At 41.8% G+C, this 17,937-nt stretch overlaps 1 protein-coding gene across 2 annotated transcripts in view; it reads right to left on the bottom strand.

Annotated features, from left to right (window-relative positions):
• Positions 1–17,937, bottom strand: part of Sel1l2 (SEL1L2 adaptor subunit of SYVN1 ubiquitin ligase) — a 133,726-nt gene that overhangs the window by 43,229 nt on the left and 72,560 nt on the right. For both annotated transcript variants that reach the window (XM_085696244.2, XM_048455455.3), the window contains one exon: positions 4,385–4,487. In XM_085696244.2, the coding sequence (XP_085552370.2) occupies positions 4,385–4,487 (103 nt within the window). The remainder of the gene's footprint in view (positions 1–4,384; positions 4,488–17,937) is intronic.

Genomic DNA, 17,937 nt, shown 5'->3' with positions numbered 1-17,937 from the left:
CTGAAAGGTTTCACTAAAGGGTGAAGCCCCATCCTGAATGTGAGTGGTACCATCCCATGGGCTAGGGTTCTGGACTGAATAAAAAGGAAAATGCAAGCTGAAAATCAGCATTCATCTCTTTGTTTCTTGACTGTGAACACATCGTGAGCAGTTGTCTAATGGCCCTGCTGTGTCATTAAGTTGTTTTTAAGTTGTTTTTTTTGTCAGAATGAAAAAAAATCACTAATATAAAAATGTGTACTAATGTGTAAAGCTGACTATGCGACTTGTGGTCTTTTAGAAATTGTTTGTGGGAGGAACGTGGAAGCGTTGAGAAATATGTACTAGAGAAGCCCTGGAATGCTATAAGCAGAGCTTAATGAGTCATTGTGGTGGGAGGGTGGAAGACCGTGATGCTAAGTGCATTCTCTTATAGATAAAAGAGCATTCATGTCATATTAAGGCTTCATTTTGCCCACGTTCTTAACTTGGGTGACAGTGAATTAAAATATAAGAAACTACTTTGTTTGGTTGATGGAATTCTATGTCAGGATCACGTTTAGGCTGTGGTATGGCTACATCTCAGTTCTCTTATTTAGATGAACAATGAGAGAGAAAGCAGAAAAATAGAAAAGCAAGTGGCTTGGTAAGGAAAGGTTTGGGAGCAAAAGATTTGTGAACAAAGGTGGTTTGGACAAATCATCTGAAAGTATTAAAGAGATTAGTATTGTTAGAGAGAAATCTCACATTCTTCAATGGGATCATAAAAGAGGTCCCTGAGGGCAAGTTGCCACTCAGTGAAGAATTTAACTTGTGGAAGTGGAAATTCATTTGGAAAAAGAATGCCTGGGTGATATCAACAGGTAAGTGCTTAGCCTTAAACCTGATGACTGGAGTTCAATCCACAAGACTGTCATGGTGGAAAGAGAGAACTGACCTCTACACAAGTGCTATGACACACGCACTAAGTGAGAAAGGAATAGAATTCTTGATTAATAAGTAGAGGGAGAGAGCTTGAACTGAAAATGTCACTAAAGGGATTCCTTGCTAGAAAATAACCACCTAGGCCTGGAGAGATGGCTCAGAGGTTAAGAGCACTGACTGCTCTTCCAGAGGTCCTGAGTTCAGTTCCCAGCAACCACATGGTGGCTCAGAACCATCTATAATGAGATGTGGTGCCCTCTTCTGGCATGCATGCATACATGGAAGGTATGTTGTATACATAATAAATAAAGAAATTTAAAAAAAAAGAAAAAGAAAATAACCACCTATGAGAACTGTTTGCCTGGGGCAGCACACGGAGGCCACACTCACTGTGTCCAAGAGGACCAACCTGTATCTCAAACCATCAGCAGACTTGGCAATGCTGTTTATGTAATACTTATTTTGCAGGCATAAAAGATGCAAGAGTGAAGGAATTGTAGAGGCTTTTGCTAAGGGTAGGGATTGAGGCTAGGCAATGTGTTGCAGCGTCAGGTTTCCTATAAAAAATATATGACTACATCTCGATTCTCTTATTTAGATGAACAATGAGAGAGAAAACAGAAAAATATGAAAAGTGAAGAGCTTGGTAAGGAAAGGATTGTTAAGGCAGGAAGCTGGGCAGATGAAGCCTATACTGTAGTGGAGACCCTAAGATGATGGAGGTGCTATGAATGTAGAATGTCCTCTGAGAAGAGCTGCAGACATGAAATAGAGTCTAAGAGACTACGTCCACTGCAGGTGGTTACGCTGGAAAGGCAGGACTGCCCAGTATCACTGGACCTCACGTTACTCAGTCCCAAGCCCAAGTGCTGGACAGAGCGCTGGATGCAGGGTTTGTGGCTTGCCCTGTTGGCTTTCAGTCTTGCTTCTATCTGATCTTCTCTTCATATGCCCTCATCTCTCCCTTTTGGAATGAAATATCTACATCATACCATTGTATATTATGAGCATACAGTGTGATATTTGATTTTACAGTGACTCATAGTTAAGAGTTTTCTGTTGAGTTTCAGAAGAGACTTTAGAGTTCGGATTTTTGCATAGCATTTTTTCATTATGAGATAATCATAAGACTTTAGGGAGCAGGGATAGAATGTTATTCTTTAAAAGTGGTGACAAATTGACACAGGGTGGACATGTGACAGTTCTGTCAGACTGATACAAGGCAAACACCTCTGGTGTGTCTTTCAAGGTGTTTCCAGAAAGGCTTAATTGAGGACTGAAGATCCACCCTGAGTATGGGTGGAACCATCACATGGTCTGGCCTCCTGTGCTTAATTAAAGTGGGAAGGCCAACCGCTGATCAGCATTCATCTCTCTCTGGCTCCTGATTGGTGAACAGGTGTCTTTGTCAGTGTGGACTGTACCCTTGAACTATGACTCCAAATAAACCCTTTCTTAAATTGCTTTTTCTTTGTCACATTTGACCAGAACCTCACCTGCTGCTAAAACAAACAAACAAACAAACAAACAAAAAACCCCCTATAGACTACTGGACTGAGAAGGGTACCAGCAGAGACCAGGAAAAAAAAAACCCCTCAAATGGGGCATTCCCTGTTTGACTCAGTCTAGCACCAAGAGGCAGCAGCAGCCTATGGAACAAATATTTAATTCCGTGATCAGAGTGGACATGATGGCTTTCTTATTAGGAAAGTCTGAAGTTGTAAAGGAGATACTAGAAGCAGAACCCATGACCAGAGAGTTGCTTCCAGCTAGGAAAGAGTAAGAACTGGGATGCAGTTTCCAAGAGGAAAAAAGGTAGGAGAATCTGGGTAACACGGACAGACAGACAGAATGGACCGAGCAGCTGGCATCCGTTGTAAAGGTTCTGACACTGGCTAATGGGGTGGACGCTAGTGCAGGAGTGTCTAAATCCTTCAGGGTCAGCAATAACTTGCTGTGGGGGGCATCTCATCTTTATCCCTTCTTTCTGTCAGAGAGTAGCTCTGACACCTAGCACCACCCCTAGAAAGAATGTATTCAGAATGTAGATGTAGACAAGCCAAAAGCTTAGGGCCATTTCAAACTATGCCATCCTTGTCCTGGGAAGTGACAAACAAGGAAGTGGGCTGGAGAAATGAAATGATTCCTTTCTTTGGTGGGATACCCAGTAATTCTCACCTTTCTGCATCTTGGCTATGAATACACAGGTTTGCTTGACTTAAGGGCAGAATGTGTTATCCTAACAGCAGAGGAACCTTTGCTTAGCGTTCCTATAAACTGCTGGGATGTCTTGCTGGGCGCATCTCTGGTTTTCTGTCTTCCATTGCTCAGAAGGGTCAGAGACTCAACCCATTGTTGCACCTCTGCTGCCGTGAAAACAAGCTGCTCTTCTGTCGCCTTTGGGGCAGGGACTGGGTCAGGATAGCCTGGGCAGGAGTAGCCCAGCATAAAAGCTCCTCTGCTGATGTGAGATTTGCTTTCAGGGCTGCGTTTCTCCCTTCTACTTCTACCCAAGAGGAAGGATCCTTCCAATGTTAAGTGGAACAGTTCCATGGGACCTTCTCGGAGTGTTTTTGCATTATCAAACCAAATTTAGAATACCCCTGGGCTTGAGAGGGAATACCTAGAGGGCTTTTTATCTCTGGGCACTCTCCTGCTACAGGCTGAGACACCTACCCCCAGGGTTTGTTTGTTTTTTGTTAAATTGTGTATGTCTGTATATAGTGTTATATATTATATGTACACACGTTTGCGTACATGTTGAGGCCAGACGTTGACATTGGGTGTCTTCCTTTGTTCTCGTCCACATATTGTTTGAAACAAGGTCTCTTGCTGAGCTCTCAGAGCCACTCAACTAGGCTGGAACCAGGGACCTTGGGGATCTGCTTGTCCCCGCTCCTAGTACTGGGGTGATAGGTGTGGAACACTGTGCCTGGCTTTTACATAGGTGTTTAGGATTCAGACTCAAGGTCTTGGGCTTATGTGACAGGCATTCCACAGACTGCTGTCTCCCTAGCTTCCTCCCAGGGCTTTAAGGAGAAACGAAAGTGCCGCTTACCTTGTGAAACTCCTCTTGTGAACAAGACATCACTACACTAAAGGGCTTTGAAAGCCATAAGGTCTGCACAAAGACTCTGGTAGAATGAAGCATGCTAAAACACAAATCATTTTATTTCATTTGAAATGCCTCACAAATCAGAGTAAGAAAAGTATTTCTGCTGAACGTGCCTATCAGTCACTTAGGTCTGCATTTTGCTTCATGGAAAGGAATCCCAATTCGCATACAACCCTCTTCCTCACTAAGGGTGATAAACTTGGGAATCCTTAAGTAACCACTGAACCCTTTTAAGCAAAAACTGATAACAAAATAAACTTATTTATTATTCCAATAAGGTTTAGTAATAAACTAGATTTTCTGACTGTCTATTTTTTTTTTTTCCCACCTGGAAGTTTAACTTGCTTAAAGGAGCGAGATACTTACTCTGTTTTCTGTTTTTGGCTTTTAGACTCCTGGAGCATCTTGTTGCCCATCTGAAATAGCTCATCTCCTTTGTCTGTGATACTTTCCTTGGCTTGCTTTTTGACTATATGAGGGAATAAGAGAAAAACCAATATTATTTCTATTTTTAAATGCGCCGCTGCTGTGCTGAGCTTTGTTTTGAGTTTTGCTACTTACTTGTCAAGTATTTGCATTTCAAGCAGATCATTTGGCACCATTCCTAGCTCAGGGACCTGGGAGGTAGAGGGAAGGGATGCTTCCCTGGAAAGAGAGGTGTTTCCAGCCTCATAAAAGGATCTCTGCAAGCAGAAGGTCACCAGTCTCCTCGTACACCTTAGGCAGAGCTGTGACCTTAGGTGCTGTGTTCTTAGTCCTGGCTGTCAATGCCTCACTTGCCTGTGCCACTTGGTCTATATACTTAGGGCCCTGAGATTTTATAAGTACGTGGGACAGTTATCTCCAGGATGACCAGAATAGGCATAGGAGCTGAAGAAACAATTTTCTTGAGAATTTTTCTTTGTGTAAGGCTTCTGGCATTCCTTAAGACCTCCCTGAGATGCTGGGGAATATACATGTACTATCAATAATAATTTGCCTTGTTTAGGTGGGTACTCAGCATCAATGCGCCTTATGAGACTTAAGGAAAATAAAGAAATGATATTTTTCTAACATTTATGCAACACTATTTTTTTTAAAAAAAAAACACTATTACTACTTGCTTTTTTGATAAGGAAAGTTAACTGATCAGACTTCTAATTCCCCATTCTTCAACTATCATTCTCTCTCCTTTCTCTCTGTTCTCTCCTCCTCTGTTTCCAAATCCATTACAATACACAGTGGAACCTGATTAGAAAAAAAAATAGTGCCCGAAGCCCTTTCAAAGGAAAGGCTTTTGGGATTTGAAGCCTCATTAACAAGATCACAAGGAACTTTAAGTGGCTCTTTTTCTTCTCCCAGACAAGATAACAAGAGATGTCTATTTTAAAAAGTAGAAAAAAATTATCAAGAAGTAAATTTTAAATTATTTTGAAAGCTTCAAGTTCTTCAATCAAATCAGAAACACCAGGCATTTTAGCATCTAATTTCTGCTTTGAGTTGTATGTTATCTCTACTCGTGATTAAAAGGGAAAAGTGATGGAGAAAAGAACTGATTAATCTGTGTATGGAATAGCAATTATTGACATTAGCACGCTTTCAAAGCATGAGCATACATTCCGGAAGAGTGACTACAAGGAACGATTTACCATGATCAAATTCCTCCCCCAGGGCTGGTTTTTTTTGTTTTTTGTTTTTTGCTTTCCCAAATGTATTTTTTACTTTCCCAAATCACTTCTATAGCAGGATTCAATTTCCAGATAAAGTTATCTTCTTGAGGCTCTAATTTTGTTCTTATGATTTGGAGGTTTCCAGATTTGGGGAAGCACAGTAAGGAAATGACTGCAGGAGGCTTTCTGAATTTGATGTGAGGCAGACTCAGTAGACACAGGACAAAAACAGAGGTGGGGGAGGAGAGAGAGTAGCTGAGGTCAGCATGGTGGGCCAGGACAACTGCTCACAGTCCTTTGCTTCGTTATTACAAAATATCAACATCTCTATCCATATCGTCAACGCTGCAAATTTGCCTGCTCCCAGCATGCGTCTGATGTAATGACACATCCAAAAATCTCATAAAAGAACAGCAAAGGGGAGGAGGAGCAGTGAACCTCATTTCTGGAAAATCATGACCCATTCCTGAAATTTCTTGTTGCCCCTGAACATAATACACCTTAATTTCTCAGTATTCCTCTTTGCCATTGAAGTTTTCCCATAAGGACAAGCTACTCAACATCAGGTAGACATTTTCTGGGAATCTTATAATTCTGGTTTGCAGTGAATACATTCTATTTGTGTGCAACGCTGGTGATCTTGAGTCTTACTTTATCAGTTGTAACCCCATCCAGTACACTTCTGGGGCCACATCATGAGCTCATTACCTAGAAAGGAAAGGTTCTGGAACAATCCTTTGAGATGTAACTGTAGATGCCACCAATAATGGTATTGTGGCTATTGCAGAGACACTGAGTGTGATTCCCTCTTGAGAAGGTCACACTCATAATCAGGTGTGAGGCCTCCTTTCCCCAAGCTTCTCTCTCCCTTGCTTAAATCTATGTTAAAATATCTTCTCCACAACCTTGAACTCTGCATCATACTCTGGTTCATGCTGAAGTTCTTTTCTGCTATGAAGTAAAAATCCCAGCTTTACTTGAGAGAGGTCTCTGAAGAGAGCTCATACTACTGTGGGTCACTGTAGCGTGGAGCTCTGTCTCCGGCCTGTACCCCACTGCTGTTGCTGCCTTCCACTCTCCGTGGTGGTCTGAGTGAAAATGGCTCCCATAGGCCCGTTCCAGCTTCAGAAAGTTGTAGAACTTGGCAACTTTTGCTACATTGTGATGGCTTTAGAGGCAAGGATATAAGAAAAGGGTTACAGAATCTCCCTCTGCGACTAAGGAAAGCCGCGGAGGCCAGGCTAGTATCAGCTGTGTCCCTGCATGGAGGCCTAGAGAGGCCCTTTTGTGAAGCTGTGAGATTGAAGCCTCAGTTTCATTGGAGACACCAAGATGATGGAGATGTGAGAGTCGTAGGATGTCTTCCGAGGAGAGCTACTCACAGGGTGTGGAACCAGCCCAGGAGAGAGAGATGTGCTGCAGTCAACAAAGTTGAGCAGAGTTGGAGATCTGAAGAGTGTTTGGACATCAGACATGGAGATGCAGAGTTTGGAGTTTGCCCAGCTGGTTTTTGATCTTGCTTTGGTCTAGTTTTTCCTCACTATGTTTCCTTTTAGAATGGGAATGTGTATCCTGTGCCATTATTTGTTGGAAGTATGTGATCTGCTTTTTAATTTTGATTTTGTGGGAAGATTGCAGTTAGGAGATTGCCATGAGTCTCGGAAGAGACGTTGAACTTTTAAACAGGGTTGAGAATGTTATAGGCCATGGGGCCTTTTGAAGTTGGACTGAATGCATATTTACATCATGATATGGCTACAAGCCTATGGGGGCCAGGGAGTGGAAGGTGGTGGTTTGAATGAAAATGACCTCCATAGATACATAGGGTGTGGCACTACTAGGAGGCATAGATTTGTTGGAGGGAGTGTGTCACTGGGGAAGGGCTTTTATGTTTCAAATGCTCAAGCCAAGCTCTCTCTCTCTCTCTCTCTCTCTCTCTCTCTCTCTCTCTCTCTCTCTCTGCTGTATTCAGATGCTGAACTCATGGCTCCTTCTCCAGCACTGTTTGCCTGTGTACAACCATGCTTTGCACCATGATGACAATGGATTAAACCTCTAAAACTATACATCAGTCCCAATTTAATATTTTCCTTTATAAGAGTTGCTGTGGCCCTGGTGTCTCTTCACAGCAATAGAAACCCTAACTAAGATGCTCTAATCAAAACTCCCACCCACATTCTCCACTTTGTCTTGTTTTTCATTCTTCCTCTGACAGTGATAAGAATCTAGAGAGACACCAGATAAATGACTCTGTTTGGTCTTTTAGTCTTTAATACTTCATTACACGCTGCCAGCAACAGATTTAAAAGGCCTCCTTGAGTTTGGGTTCTCTGAATGGCCAGCCCATAGGTCCCTGTTCTGCTCTGAGGAAAAAAAAAACAGGCTTACTCCTGATAGGTGTTCTAGCTTCCTTCTGCTGTGGCGACAAAAACACTCTGACCACTCAGAGAGGAAAAGGTGGATTTCAGCTTATAAGTTGAGGGAAGTCAGGGCTGGAACTTTTAGCAGAAACCACGGAGGACCGCTGCTGCTGACTCACTCCCAGTTCCATCCTTAGTTAGCTTTCTCTTGTTTTAGATTTTATTTTTATTTTATGTATATAAGTGTCTTGCCTGCATGTGTGAATGTATACTGGGTGTATGCCTAGTGGTTGCAGAGGTCAGAAGAGGGTGTCAGGTCCTTTAGAGCTGGGGTTACAGATGGTTGTGAGCTGCTATGCAGGTACTGGAATTTGTACCTGGGTCCCCTGCAAGAACAAATGTTCTTAACTGCTAGGTCATCTTCCTAGACTTTTGCTAGGTTTCTTATATACCTGAGGACCACCTGTTCAGGGCGTGGTACCACCCAGAGTTGACTGGGCCCTCCTATATCTATTAAGGCAATCAAGATAATCCCCCATGCCTGGCCACATATGCCTTTAATTCTTGCACTCAGGAAACAGAGGCGGGCAGATTTCTGGGAGTTCAAGGCCAGCATGGTCTACATAACAAGCTCCAGAAAAGTTAGAACTACATAGAGACAGGCACACTCTCTTTTTCTCAAGAACAAAACCCAAAACCAAAGATAGTCCCCTTCAGACATGTGCACAACTTATTTTATCTAGGTAATCCCTCAGTTGAGACTTTCTTCCTGATTGATGCTAGTCAGTGTTACTTTGATAGTTAAGGCTAACTAAAACAAAAGGTATTGGGGAATGGTTCTTGCAAAGTAAGGGGTGAGAAAGAGTTATAGCAGGGTTGTAACTCTAGTCCCAAGGGATCTACTTGTGACGCCCTTTTCTGGCCTTCATGGCCAGCAGACACACACATGGTGCAGAGATGCACACAAAATCAAAACACACATACACAAAGTAGAAAATAAAAATTGAAAATTAAAAAAGATAAAAGTAGCAGGTGGTGGTGGCATACACCTTTAATCCCAGGAGGCAGAGGTAGGCAAATCTCTGTGAGTTTGAGGCCAGCCTGGTTTACGGAGCAAGTTCTAGGGAAAGCTCTAAAGTTAAGAGAAACTTTCTTTTGAAAAACCAAGAGAGAGAGAGAGAGAGAGAGACAGAGACAGAGACAGAGACAGAGAGACAGGAAAAGACAGACAGAAAGAGACTGAGTGAAAGAAGTATGTAGTTGAATTTTTTCCATCAGGACTGTTGGCTCCCCAATAATGACATGGAGACTTATTATTAATTATGAAAGCTCGGCTGGTATTTAGGCTTAGACTCATTTTTAACTAGCTCTTATAACTTAAATTAACCTATATCTTTTAATCTATGTTCTTTTATGTGGCCCCATTACCTTTACTCTGTACCACCCATGCTGCTTCCTCTGTATGTCTTGGAGTCCCTACCCTTCTTCTTCCCAGCATTCTCTCTGCCTGGAAATCCTGCCTAGCTGTGGGCTATTCAAATTTTTATTAAACCAATCAGAGTGGCACATCTTCACAATGTACAAAAAGATTACCCCACGACAGAAGTAGGTATACCAGAGGTCTACTTAAGATGGCAGTGTGCATGGAAAATGAAATGAGTTTTATGTTTCAACACGTGTCAGAGACATTATGTGCTGAAAGAGTTTTGATGTTTCGTGACTTCCTTTTCCTTGTTTTCATTAATCTATGTCTTAGATGATTAGAGGACCAAACCCCTTCCCCAATGCAACTTCATTTGGAGATAGGGTCTTTGAAGAGATGATTAAGATGAGTCATTGTTTCCAATCCAGGATGACTGGTGTTCTAATGAGAAAAGGAAGAGGCTCCAGGTTGCACACGTGTAGAGAAGAGACATGTCAGAGTGTGAGGCTTTCAGTGAGGTGGAAACCTCAAGGGAAGAGTCTTCAAACAGAACCCAAAGTGCCCTGTCGTTTCTTATCAGCTAAAACTATGGTGTAAGCTGCACATGCCTTAAGGCATTGCTGTCCACCACTTTAATCTTTTAAACCTACACTCATTAACCTTGAGCTAAGCAACCCCAAATGTGTCTATTATCTTTATTTCTTAAATCCTGTCTTTAAACTGAGCATGCTCAGGGATGGAACTGCCCCCGCTATGAGTATGCACAATCTCACTAATAAATTTTCTATAGTTTTTTTTCCTTCTTTTTTTTTCTTGCTTTGTAAAACTCCTATTAACTCCTAGCTGCTGCGGGAATAACTCTCCACTCCTCATGTTCTAGCGATGCTTAGTTTGGCTCGGTACTTGCCAATATGCTTGACCATTGCGTTGGGTTACAAGGAATTAGTGAGAAGATGACCTTTTGGGACAGGCGCCTTCAAATGAAGCCAAACCTGCCAGCACCTTGGCTTTAGAGTCTGGGTCCACTGAACTGCAAGGAAACAGCTATTGCTGTTGTTTAAGCCACTTGGTACATGGTGTTTTTTTATAACAGGAATTTCTTATAATAGGAAATTGTAATGCTCACCCCGGATTGCATGGAAACAAACTTCTTGTTCCCTGTAGCAAGAGACACATCCAAATCAAAGCAAAGACTACCTGCCAAAGGCAGGAGGGACTATAGCTTTCTGTGGTCTCTCTAGGTCTCCACCTGGACCTCTGTCTTTGTTAGACACCTGGATTTCCTGGTCCTTAACTTCTAGCAAGATTTGCATTTTGAGATTATAAGGAGGCAGCATTGCCGGTAAATGTCCCTCTGTTTGCCAGTTCCTGGACCCAGATCACCTTTCCATGGATGATGGAAGCACTGGTAATCTTTGACTTAAATTGCTGACCCTTCAATTGCCAACTTTCCTAATTAAGTATGTTCAAGAATCAGGTCTACGTAAAGGTATCCTTTGTAAAGACACTTAGCTGTGTGCCTATCTCTCGGGTCACCTGTATCCACTCCTGTCCTGTAATGCCTTTATCCATGTCTCCCTTCAAAGGTCCACCTGTGCTGCTCTTCCCTTTGCCCTTTGCTACATTCTTCCTTCTTTTTTATGTTTAACCAGACTCTAAAATCTTAACCTTCAGATTACAAGTAAATAAATACTCTTTAAGTTACTTAGAAAACATACAGAAAGGAGATAATAAATTATTTCACATTTCAACTTATATTTCCATCATGCATTATGCAAAGGATCATCAAGAATTAAAGGAACTGATGGACGAGCCAGGAGCCACTGAGTCTGACCACCAGTCGGGTGTCTTCACAAAACGACAGATAAAAATGGAAGGTTCTTTCCCACAGCAGCAGAACTCGCTAACACCGACTGCTGTGTCCTCTCCAACCGCAGTTGCATTTAATATAGAACAGCTACAGCCTCTGATTTTTCAGGATTCACATCAGGAAAACTCTTCACATTCACCATTATGTGTGCCAAGAAGATAGAATATTGTCAAAGGAGAGAGAATAATGATCTGTTGCTAAAAATAGCATCCCACCCAAGAAAAAAATGACTCAGCACAGGGTCGAGCAGATGAAGATGCATTAACTCAAAAATACTTGAATAAGAATAATACTACTGCAATAATATACTTGATTATGTTCTGTTCATTGTTATCAAACACCAGGGCCCCCCGGGGGTGCTGGAGGAACTCTTAGACAGTGCTAACTGTAGCGGAAAATACTTCCTCTCTTCAAAAGCTTCTATGGAAATAAAAATTGAGAGCAGGGATTCTGACAAGATATAATTGTTGAGAAATCAAATCAATACATACATACATACATATATATATATATAATAGCAGGTATTACTCCTTATAAAGCAGTTAGTACCAGACAGTACTCATAGCTTATATTTACTACTTTTTTTCACTGACTATCAGAAACACTATTATCATTTTCATGTTAATGCTGAGGTGGTGTGGCTACAAAGAAGTCAGACAACTTGACCAAGGTCACTCGGTATTTAGTAGATGACTCAGTTCTAGGCGGTGTGGTTCAAGTCTGTGCTTATGTAGCCATTACTCCTTTTAAAAACAAAAGTTTTGAAATACCGTGGGCATTATTTCTCAGTATCTAAAATAGGGGTGGGGCTTCAAACTGATTCAGCCAGCCGTTTGCAAGAACAAACTAAGCTCATTTGCAGGTAACGGTGTTGACTTGAAAAGGCCTTTCGGCCGTCAGCAGGAGAGATAGGAAGGTGTGTCTGTTGAGTTGTCTGGGAAGCAGAAAGTGAGAGTTGTGTTTAAGAAGCACTATTGGGTGGTTGAGTCTTGCCTACTTCTCTCTCTCAAAACCAAGCCCGGATCCCCAGCTTAGCAGCTTGAAATTAACTCTGTCAGGAGAAGGAGAATTTAGAAACTTGTGACCAAGCTCCCTTAAGTTGGGTGTTTCCTCCTCCTTCTCCCCCACCACATAAGATTGACATAAGCCCTTCAAGACATACGTGAGTGATCTCTAATAAACAGTACTTAAACCCGAGCCAGTCTTTGAGACTGATCCCTCGAGATCAAAAGAGAATAAAGGTCTTTTTATGAAGAGATCCAAGACATGTTCATTCTTTCACTCCCAACCACTCCCTGCTGTGAAGTGTCTTTGGACCCTCATCTGAGGAGAAGCTGGATTGGTCAGAAGAAGATCCTGAAGCAGGCTTGATTGGAAAAAAAAAAAACCACTGTGTAGGTACCCCACAGGGTGTTTGGGAGCAAGAATAGCCTTAGGACTGTCCCAAGAAAGGTGAGCTGATAAGTCTGATGGCCATCAGCAGTGGCGACCAGTGGAAGTGGGCAGTCATCTATACACACCTGCCTGGCTGGAATACAGTCTCATTCAGAACTGGCTACTGCAGGCTGTAAGGAAACTGTCGCCTCAGCAACTGGGGACATGTCCTTCATTTAAGGGCTGTTCACCTGGCACATTTTAGGGTCTGTTGCAAATAATCAAAAAGTCAATAAAATAGAATGCAAACGATCAACTTAGCCTTGCTGTTTTAGATGACAGAAAAGAGAAAAACAATGCCCAAATGGTTTCATATGAGTTGGAAAATGCCCTCCTCTACCCAAGGACATGGTAGTAACTGAGTCTGATGACTGAAATGAATGTTGATTAATCCCGCAGGAGGCAGGAAGGAACACAAGAGCCTGCAGGAGCAGACGCCACCACTCCAGTGCTCGGGCTGGCTATTGATTTGTCTTGCTAGCAATTTAATAAGGTTTACTACTCTTTTTAGACTTAATTTTATCTCAGAAGAAAGAATTAGCTGATGAAGTCACAATGTTAAGGTACTCTGAGGGAAACTGCACCATTTTTGGAAAGGTAATGACTGTGGGAATATCACGTTCAACTGTAAAACACCACCCAAGTTTGCTTTACAAGTCTATTTTTTTTAACCTTTGAGTATCACCTAGAAGATAGCATGCTTCAAAGAAAATTCTGAATTTGAACTCAGTTCTGAGATCATGTCCTAACTGTACAGAGTCAAGTTTTGATTCAATTTAATTCATCAAGTATTTATTCATTCTGAGTATGGCAAACACCGTGCCAGGAACACATCTTGCTTTTAAGTAATGGGAATACAACTACTCTTTGCTATATTTGAGAAACTGAGTTAAAGAACAATTGGCAAGATTGAAAATGAGTCATTGCTCCATTTTCGAATCATGGAAAACCGTATCCCTGTTCTAGAGACTTCAGTTAGATGCTAATCATCCCCATTTCCAGAACAGAAGTATTTTGAGGCAGTTAGGCTGAGTTTTGTTTCTCTTCTTTGATGGACCCAGTGGTCTGGGAAATAGCACTTGCCCAAAACACCTACATCTCATTGTGAAGATTGGATTTTGACCTTGGTAATGTTAAAGCATGGACTGAATAAGATCAGAGTTCAGCAAGGTTTACAGTGAGCCTGTGATCGTGTCCAACCCCCAGGTGATTGCATTATTTTCACAGCTTGTCAAGTTCAAGTTTCCCTTCAGAGAAGATCTTGCCTCCATGGCTTGCTCTCTCTTAACTCCTGATGCTTCAAGTACTGTTCTTATGCTGTATACAGTTGTAGGAAACACAAAGTCAGTTTATAGACTGGTGCTGTAGACATCGGGCACCAGCCAAGATGGCTAATGATGCACATGGGAAGGATGGGGTATTAATTATCACAAAGTGCCTGACTTTGGATGCCTTGTCTATAGGCCTGTATCTCCAAGAGGCCAAGGTGCCTGTCTGTGTGGGTCTGTACCAGCCTGTGTGTGATGGTGTGTGCCTGGGGACCTGGTGTTCTGTGTGCTGAGTTTTTCTCAAAATAAATAAGTATGTTTTATCTTTCTGACTTCTCAAAATCCCTTCTATGCCCCTCCTCCCATGGTCTGCAGTGACCTTCCTCCTTTCCTGGCATTACCTCTCACTCATTATCACACAGGCAAATGTAACACCATTTTGAATTGTTCTAAAAGAATTTTCTCTTTTTGAAGTAAGTCTGAGAATGCAGACTTAAGATTTTGCAGAACAGAAAAAGAAGCTGATACGTGCTGGGGATTAGGATAGTTTCTTTGGTCATCTCAGACAGGGATGTTTTACAAACATGATGTGACTCTCCCAATTTTAGGGTTTATTGACACCCTAACTTAGCACAACTACCATATTCCTGGATCCAAATATTTCCCCATATTTTTCTGTGTAATTTCACAAAGAGAGCATGGAAGCTGGGTGTGGTATCATATATCTGTAATGCCATCACTCAGGAGGTAGAGGCAGGAGGATGGAGAGTCCACGATCACTCTTTTATGCTTTCTATATAGAACATTCTAGGCCAGTCTGGGATACCCGAGACCCTACCAAAACAAACAAACATGGCGTCTCATCAGCATGACTGCCTATGTATGAGCTGAACAAGGATGACACCAGTGAACCTGCTAACGTGAAAAGGAGAAAGTCAAGAGGCCTCAACCCTACACAAAGAACTGTAGGCTATTAAAGTATTCTGAGAGTAGTGGAAACCATCTTTCCCAGGGAACAGCATACCAAATGCTCATATAATACCAACTGGTCAGCCCTGAAAACATATATGTACAAGTAACATTACCAAGACTGTGCAGGCTGTGCTTATATACTTCTCTCTCTCTCTCTGTCTCTCTCTCTCTCTCTCTCTCCACACACACACACACATACACACACACACACACACGTAGCAATAATTAAATGATACTAAAAAGAGGCCATGAAATTGAAAGAGAAGGTTTGGAGGGAGGAAAGAGAAGAGGAAAATGATATTATAATCTCAAAAAATTAAAGCATAAACAAGGAAACCAAAGGTAAACTAGCAAAACCTCCCAATCCTCTCCCCGGGTCTGCAGGAAAGGGTCTCTCCTTGAAGAACTGGCATCAGCTGACAGCAGATTCCTGTGTGGGGTGGGAGCAGAAACAGGAGCAGATGCTCGCCCACTTCCTATCCATAAACACTTGTTAGGGCAGTGTCACAAACAAAGACACACATGCCGTTCAACATATTTCAGCAAATAGAAATTTCTCAACCTCATCACGTTTAAAATTCTATCTGGCTGATCACAAGAGCTTGGGTAAAACATGTAATGTGGAGTTTGGACTAATAGTTAAAACTGACCACAGTGACTTTTTGTGTGTGTGTGTGTGTGATTGGGAGATTGAACCCAGATCCTTGAGTGTGATCAGGATCTGCTCTCCCATTGAGCTATACTGCCCCTTACAGTAAAATTTAGTAGGCATAAATCTTACATTTAATAGTTTTACATTTAATTCTTTAGTGTATGTGCCCCTGTGTGCCCGTGCATACAAAAGAGGATGCCTGCGGACCCTAGCTCTACTTCTAGGCGTCTGTTCTCTTCTTTCACCATATGAGTTCCAGGGATTGAATTCAGGTGGTCAGTGGCTCCACCCTTCGAGACATCTCACTGACCAACTCGTAGACTTACATTCAAAAACTTCATGGAGGCTTGAGGTATGATTTTGTAGTAGCTCACTACTTTGTGATTGATCGTCAGCATTGAAAACCAACAAACTCTGGATGTATAAATAGTCGGTGATCCATGGCTTGATGGTCAACTTACATGTCATCTTGCCTTGGCTACAGTCCCCAGCTGTTCAAACACTAACCTAGTTTTGGCTGTGAAGGGATTTTGTAGAAGTGACTAAAACCCATAATCAAAGGATTTTCCTAGATGATCTATCTGGCTTGGCCTAATTCAATACATTTGAGCACAGTAAGAGTGAGACCAAGGCTTTCCTAATGAAAAACAAAAACAGAGGCTGAAGAGATGGTTAAGAGTGTGGACTATTCTTAAATTCTATGCCAGCTTAGTTTCCAGGACCCATACTAGGTAACAGTTACAGTTACCACCTGTAACTCTAGCTTCAGGATATCCAGTGCTCCTCCCTGGCTTCTGTGGACACCTCCACTCAGATACATACACATATATGTAATTTAAAAATATTTAAAAAGAAAAGAAAAGAAAAAGAAAAGGCCACAAAACAACAACCCTAAGTAAACAATAAACAAAAAGAGCCATTGGACTGCTCTAGGGATGTCAGACCTGAAGCTTGTGGACTGCATGTGTCCCAGGGTGGCTATGCATGCAAGCCAACACATTAGTAGATGACTCTGTCATGTTACAATATCAAAAGGTTAAATGTCTCTGTCAGATCATGGCTTTAGTTTGTGTCTAAGAGTTCCAGTACTGACAGCCTCTTCTATAGACTTTGGGTTTGCCCAGCTAACCCCCATTGTCATGTGAAGTAACTCCTCACAATAAATCCTTTGACACATGTCTGCTTCTCCTATGGGTATTTTTCCTGGTTGATGCCTAAACATGTATTGCTTAGTTCTTTCTAACATATGGCTTAGTCTCTCTTTCCCCTTTCATCCTTTCTCTGTTGGCAATTTCTCTTTTCCTCTTCTTTTCTGGAGACAAAATTTCTACATATAGCCCAGGTTTACCTTAAACTCCTGGTTTTCCTGCCTCGGCCTCCTGAGGTCTTGAATGACAAGTGTGGACCACCACAGCTAGCTTGGCTTACTCTTAAGTGAATTTGCCATGAGTCCTTTATGTCTCATCACTGTGTTCTGATGTCAGATATAGCAATAGTGTGTTCTTCAGAATACAGGATATCATGGTTTTTAAATCCAGCTTCACCCACCACCAGTTGACATTGACTAAGGTCATTGTGGGTTCCATGTAAGTTAAAGACTTTAGAAAAAAGAGATATATAAAAGAATAGCAAGGGCCTTGAATGACCCAGTGGCTTAGCTCATGTACTTAGATAGGAGTGCAGGTCATCTTCTAGGATTACTGAACAAGATGGGAGACTAGATGACCTCTGGCATTCCCTCTTTAAGGCGTTGTAATTTCAGTTTTAATGGACTGTATGTCAATGAAAGTTCTGATCCTTCTATGTAGTGGTATATTGTTTGTACCCTGACAAATAAATCTTGCCTGAAGACCATAAAAGGGAAGCAGCCAAGCCATTAGAGAAGTCTTGCAAATAGAGACTGCTCATTCGTTTCCTGGCTACCCAGGCCCAAATAATCACACAGAAACTATATTAATTCCAACACTGTTTGGTCAATGGTTCATGCATATTTCTAGCTACTTCTCATATTTTGAATTAACCTATTTCTATTAATCCGTGTATCACCATGAAGCTATGGCTTACTGGGTAAAGTTCTGTTCTGGTACTTTTCTCCTTTGGCAGCTACATGGCGTCTCCTTGATTCTGCCTACTCTCTCTATATATCTCTGTTTGGATTTCTTGCCTGACTCTACTCTATTAAGTCATTGGCCAAAAGAACTTTATTCTTTATCCAATAAGAGCAACACATATACAGAAGGACATCCCATATCATCTCCCCTTTTCTGTCTTATACAAGACCATGCCCCTAG

This window comes from Myodes glareolus, chromosome 10 (genome assembly GCF_982192425.1).
Source record: "Myodes glareolus chromosome 10, mMyoGla1.1, whole genome shotgun sequence".
NCBI lineage: Eukaryota > Metazoa > Chordata > Mammalia > Rodentia > Cricetidae > Myodes > Myodes glareolus.
This window is presented reverse-complemented; position numbering and strand designations above follow the sequence as displayed.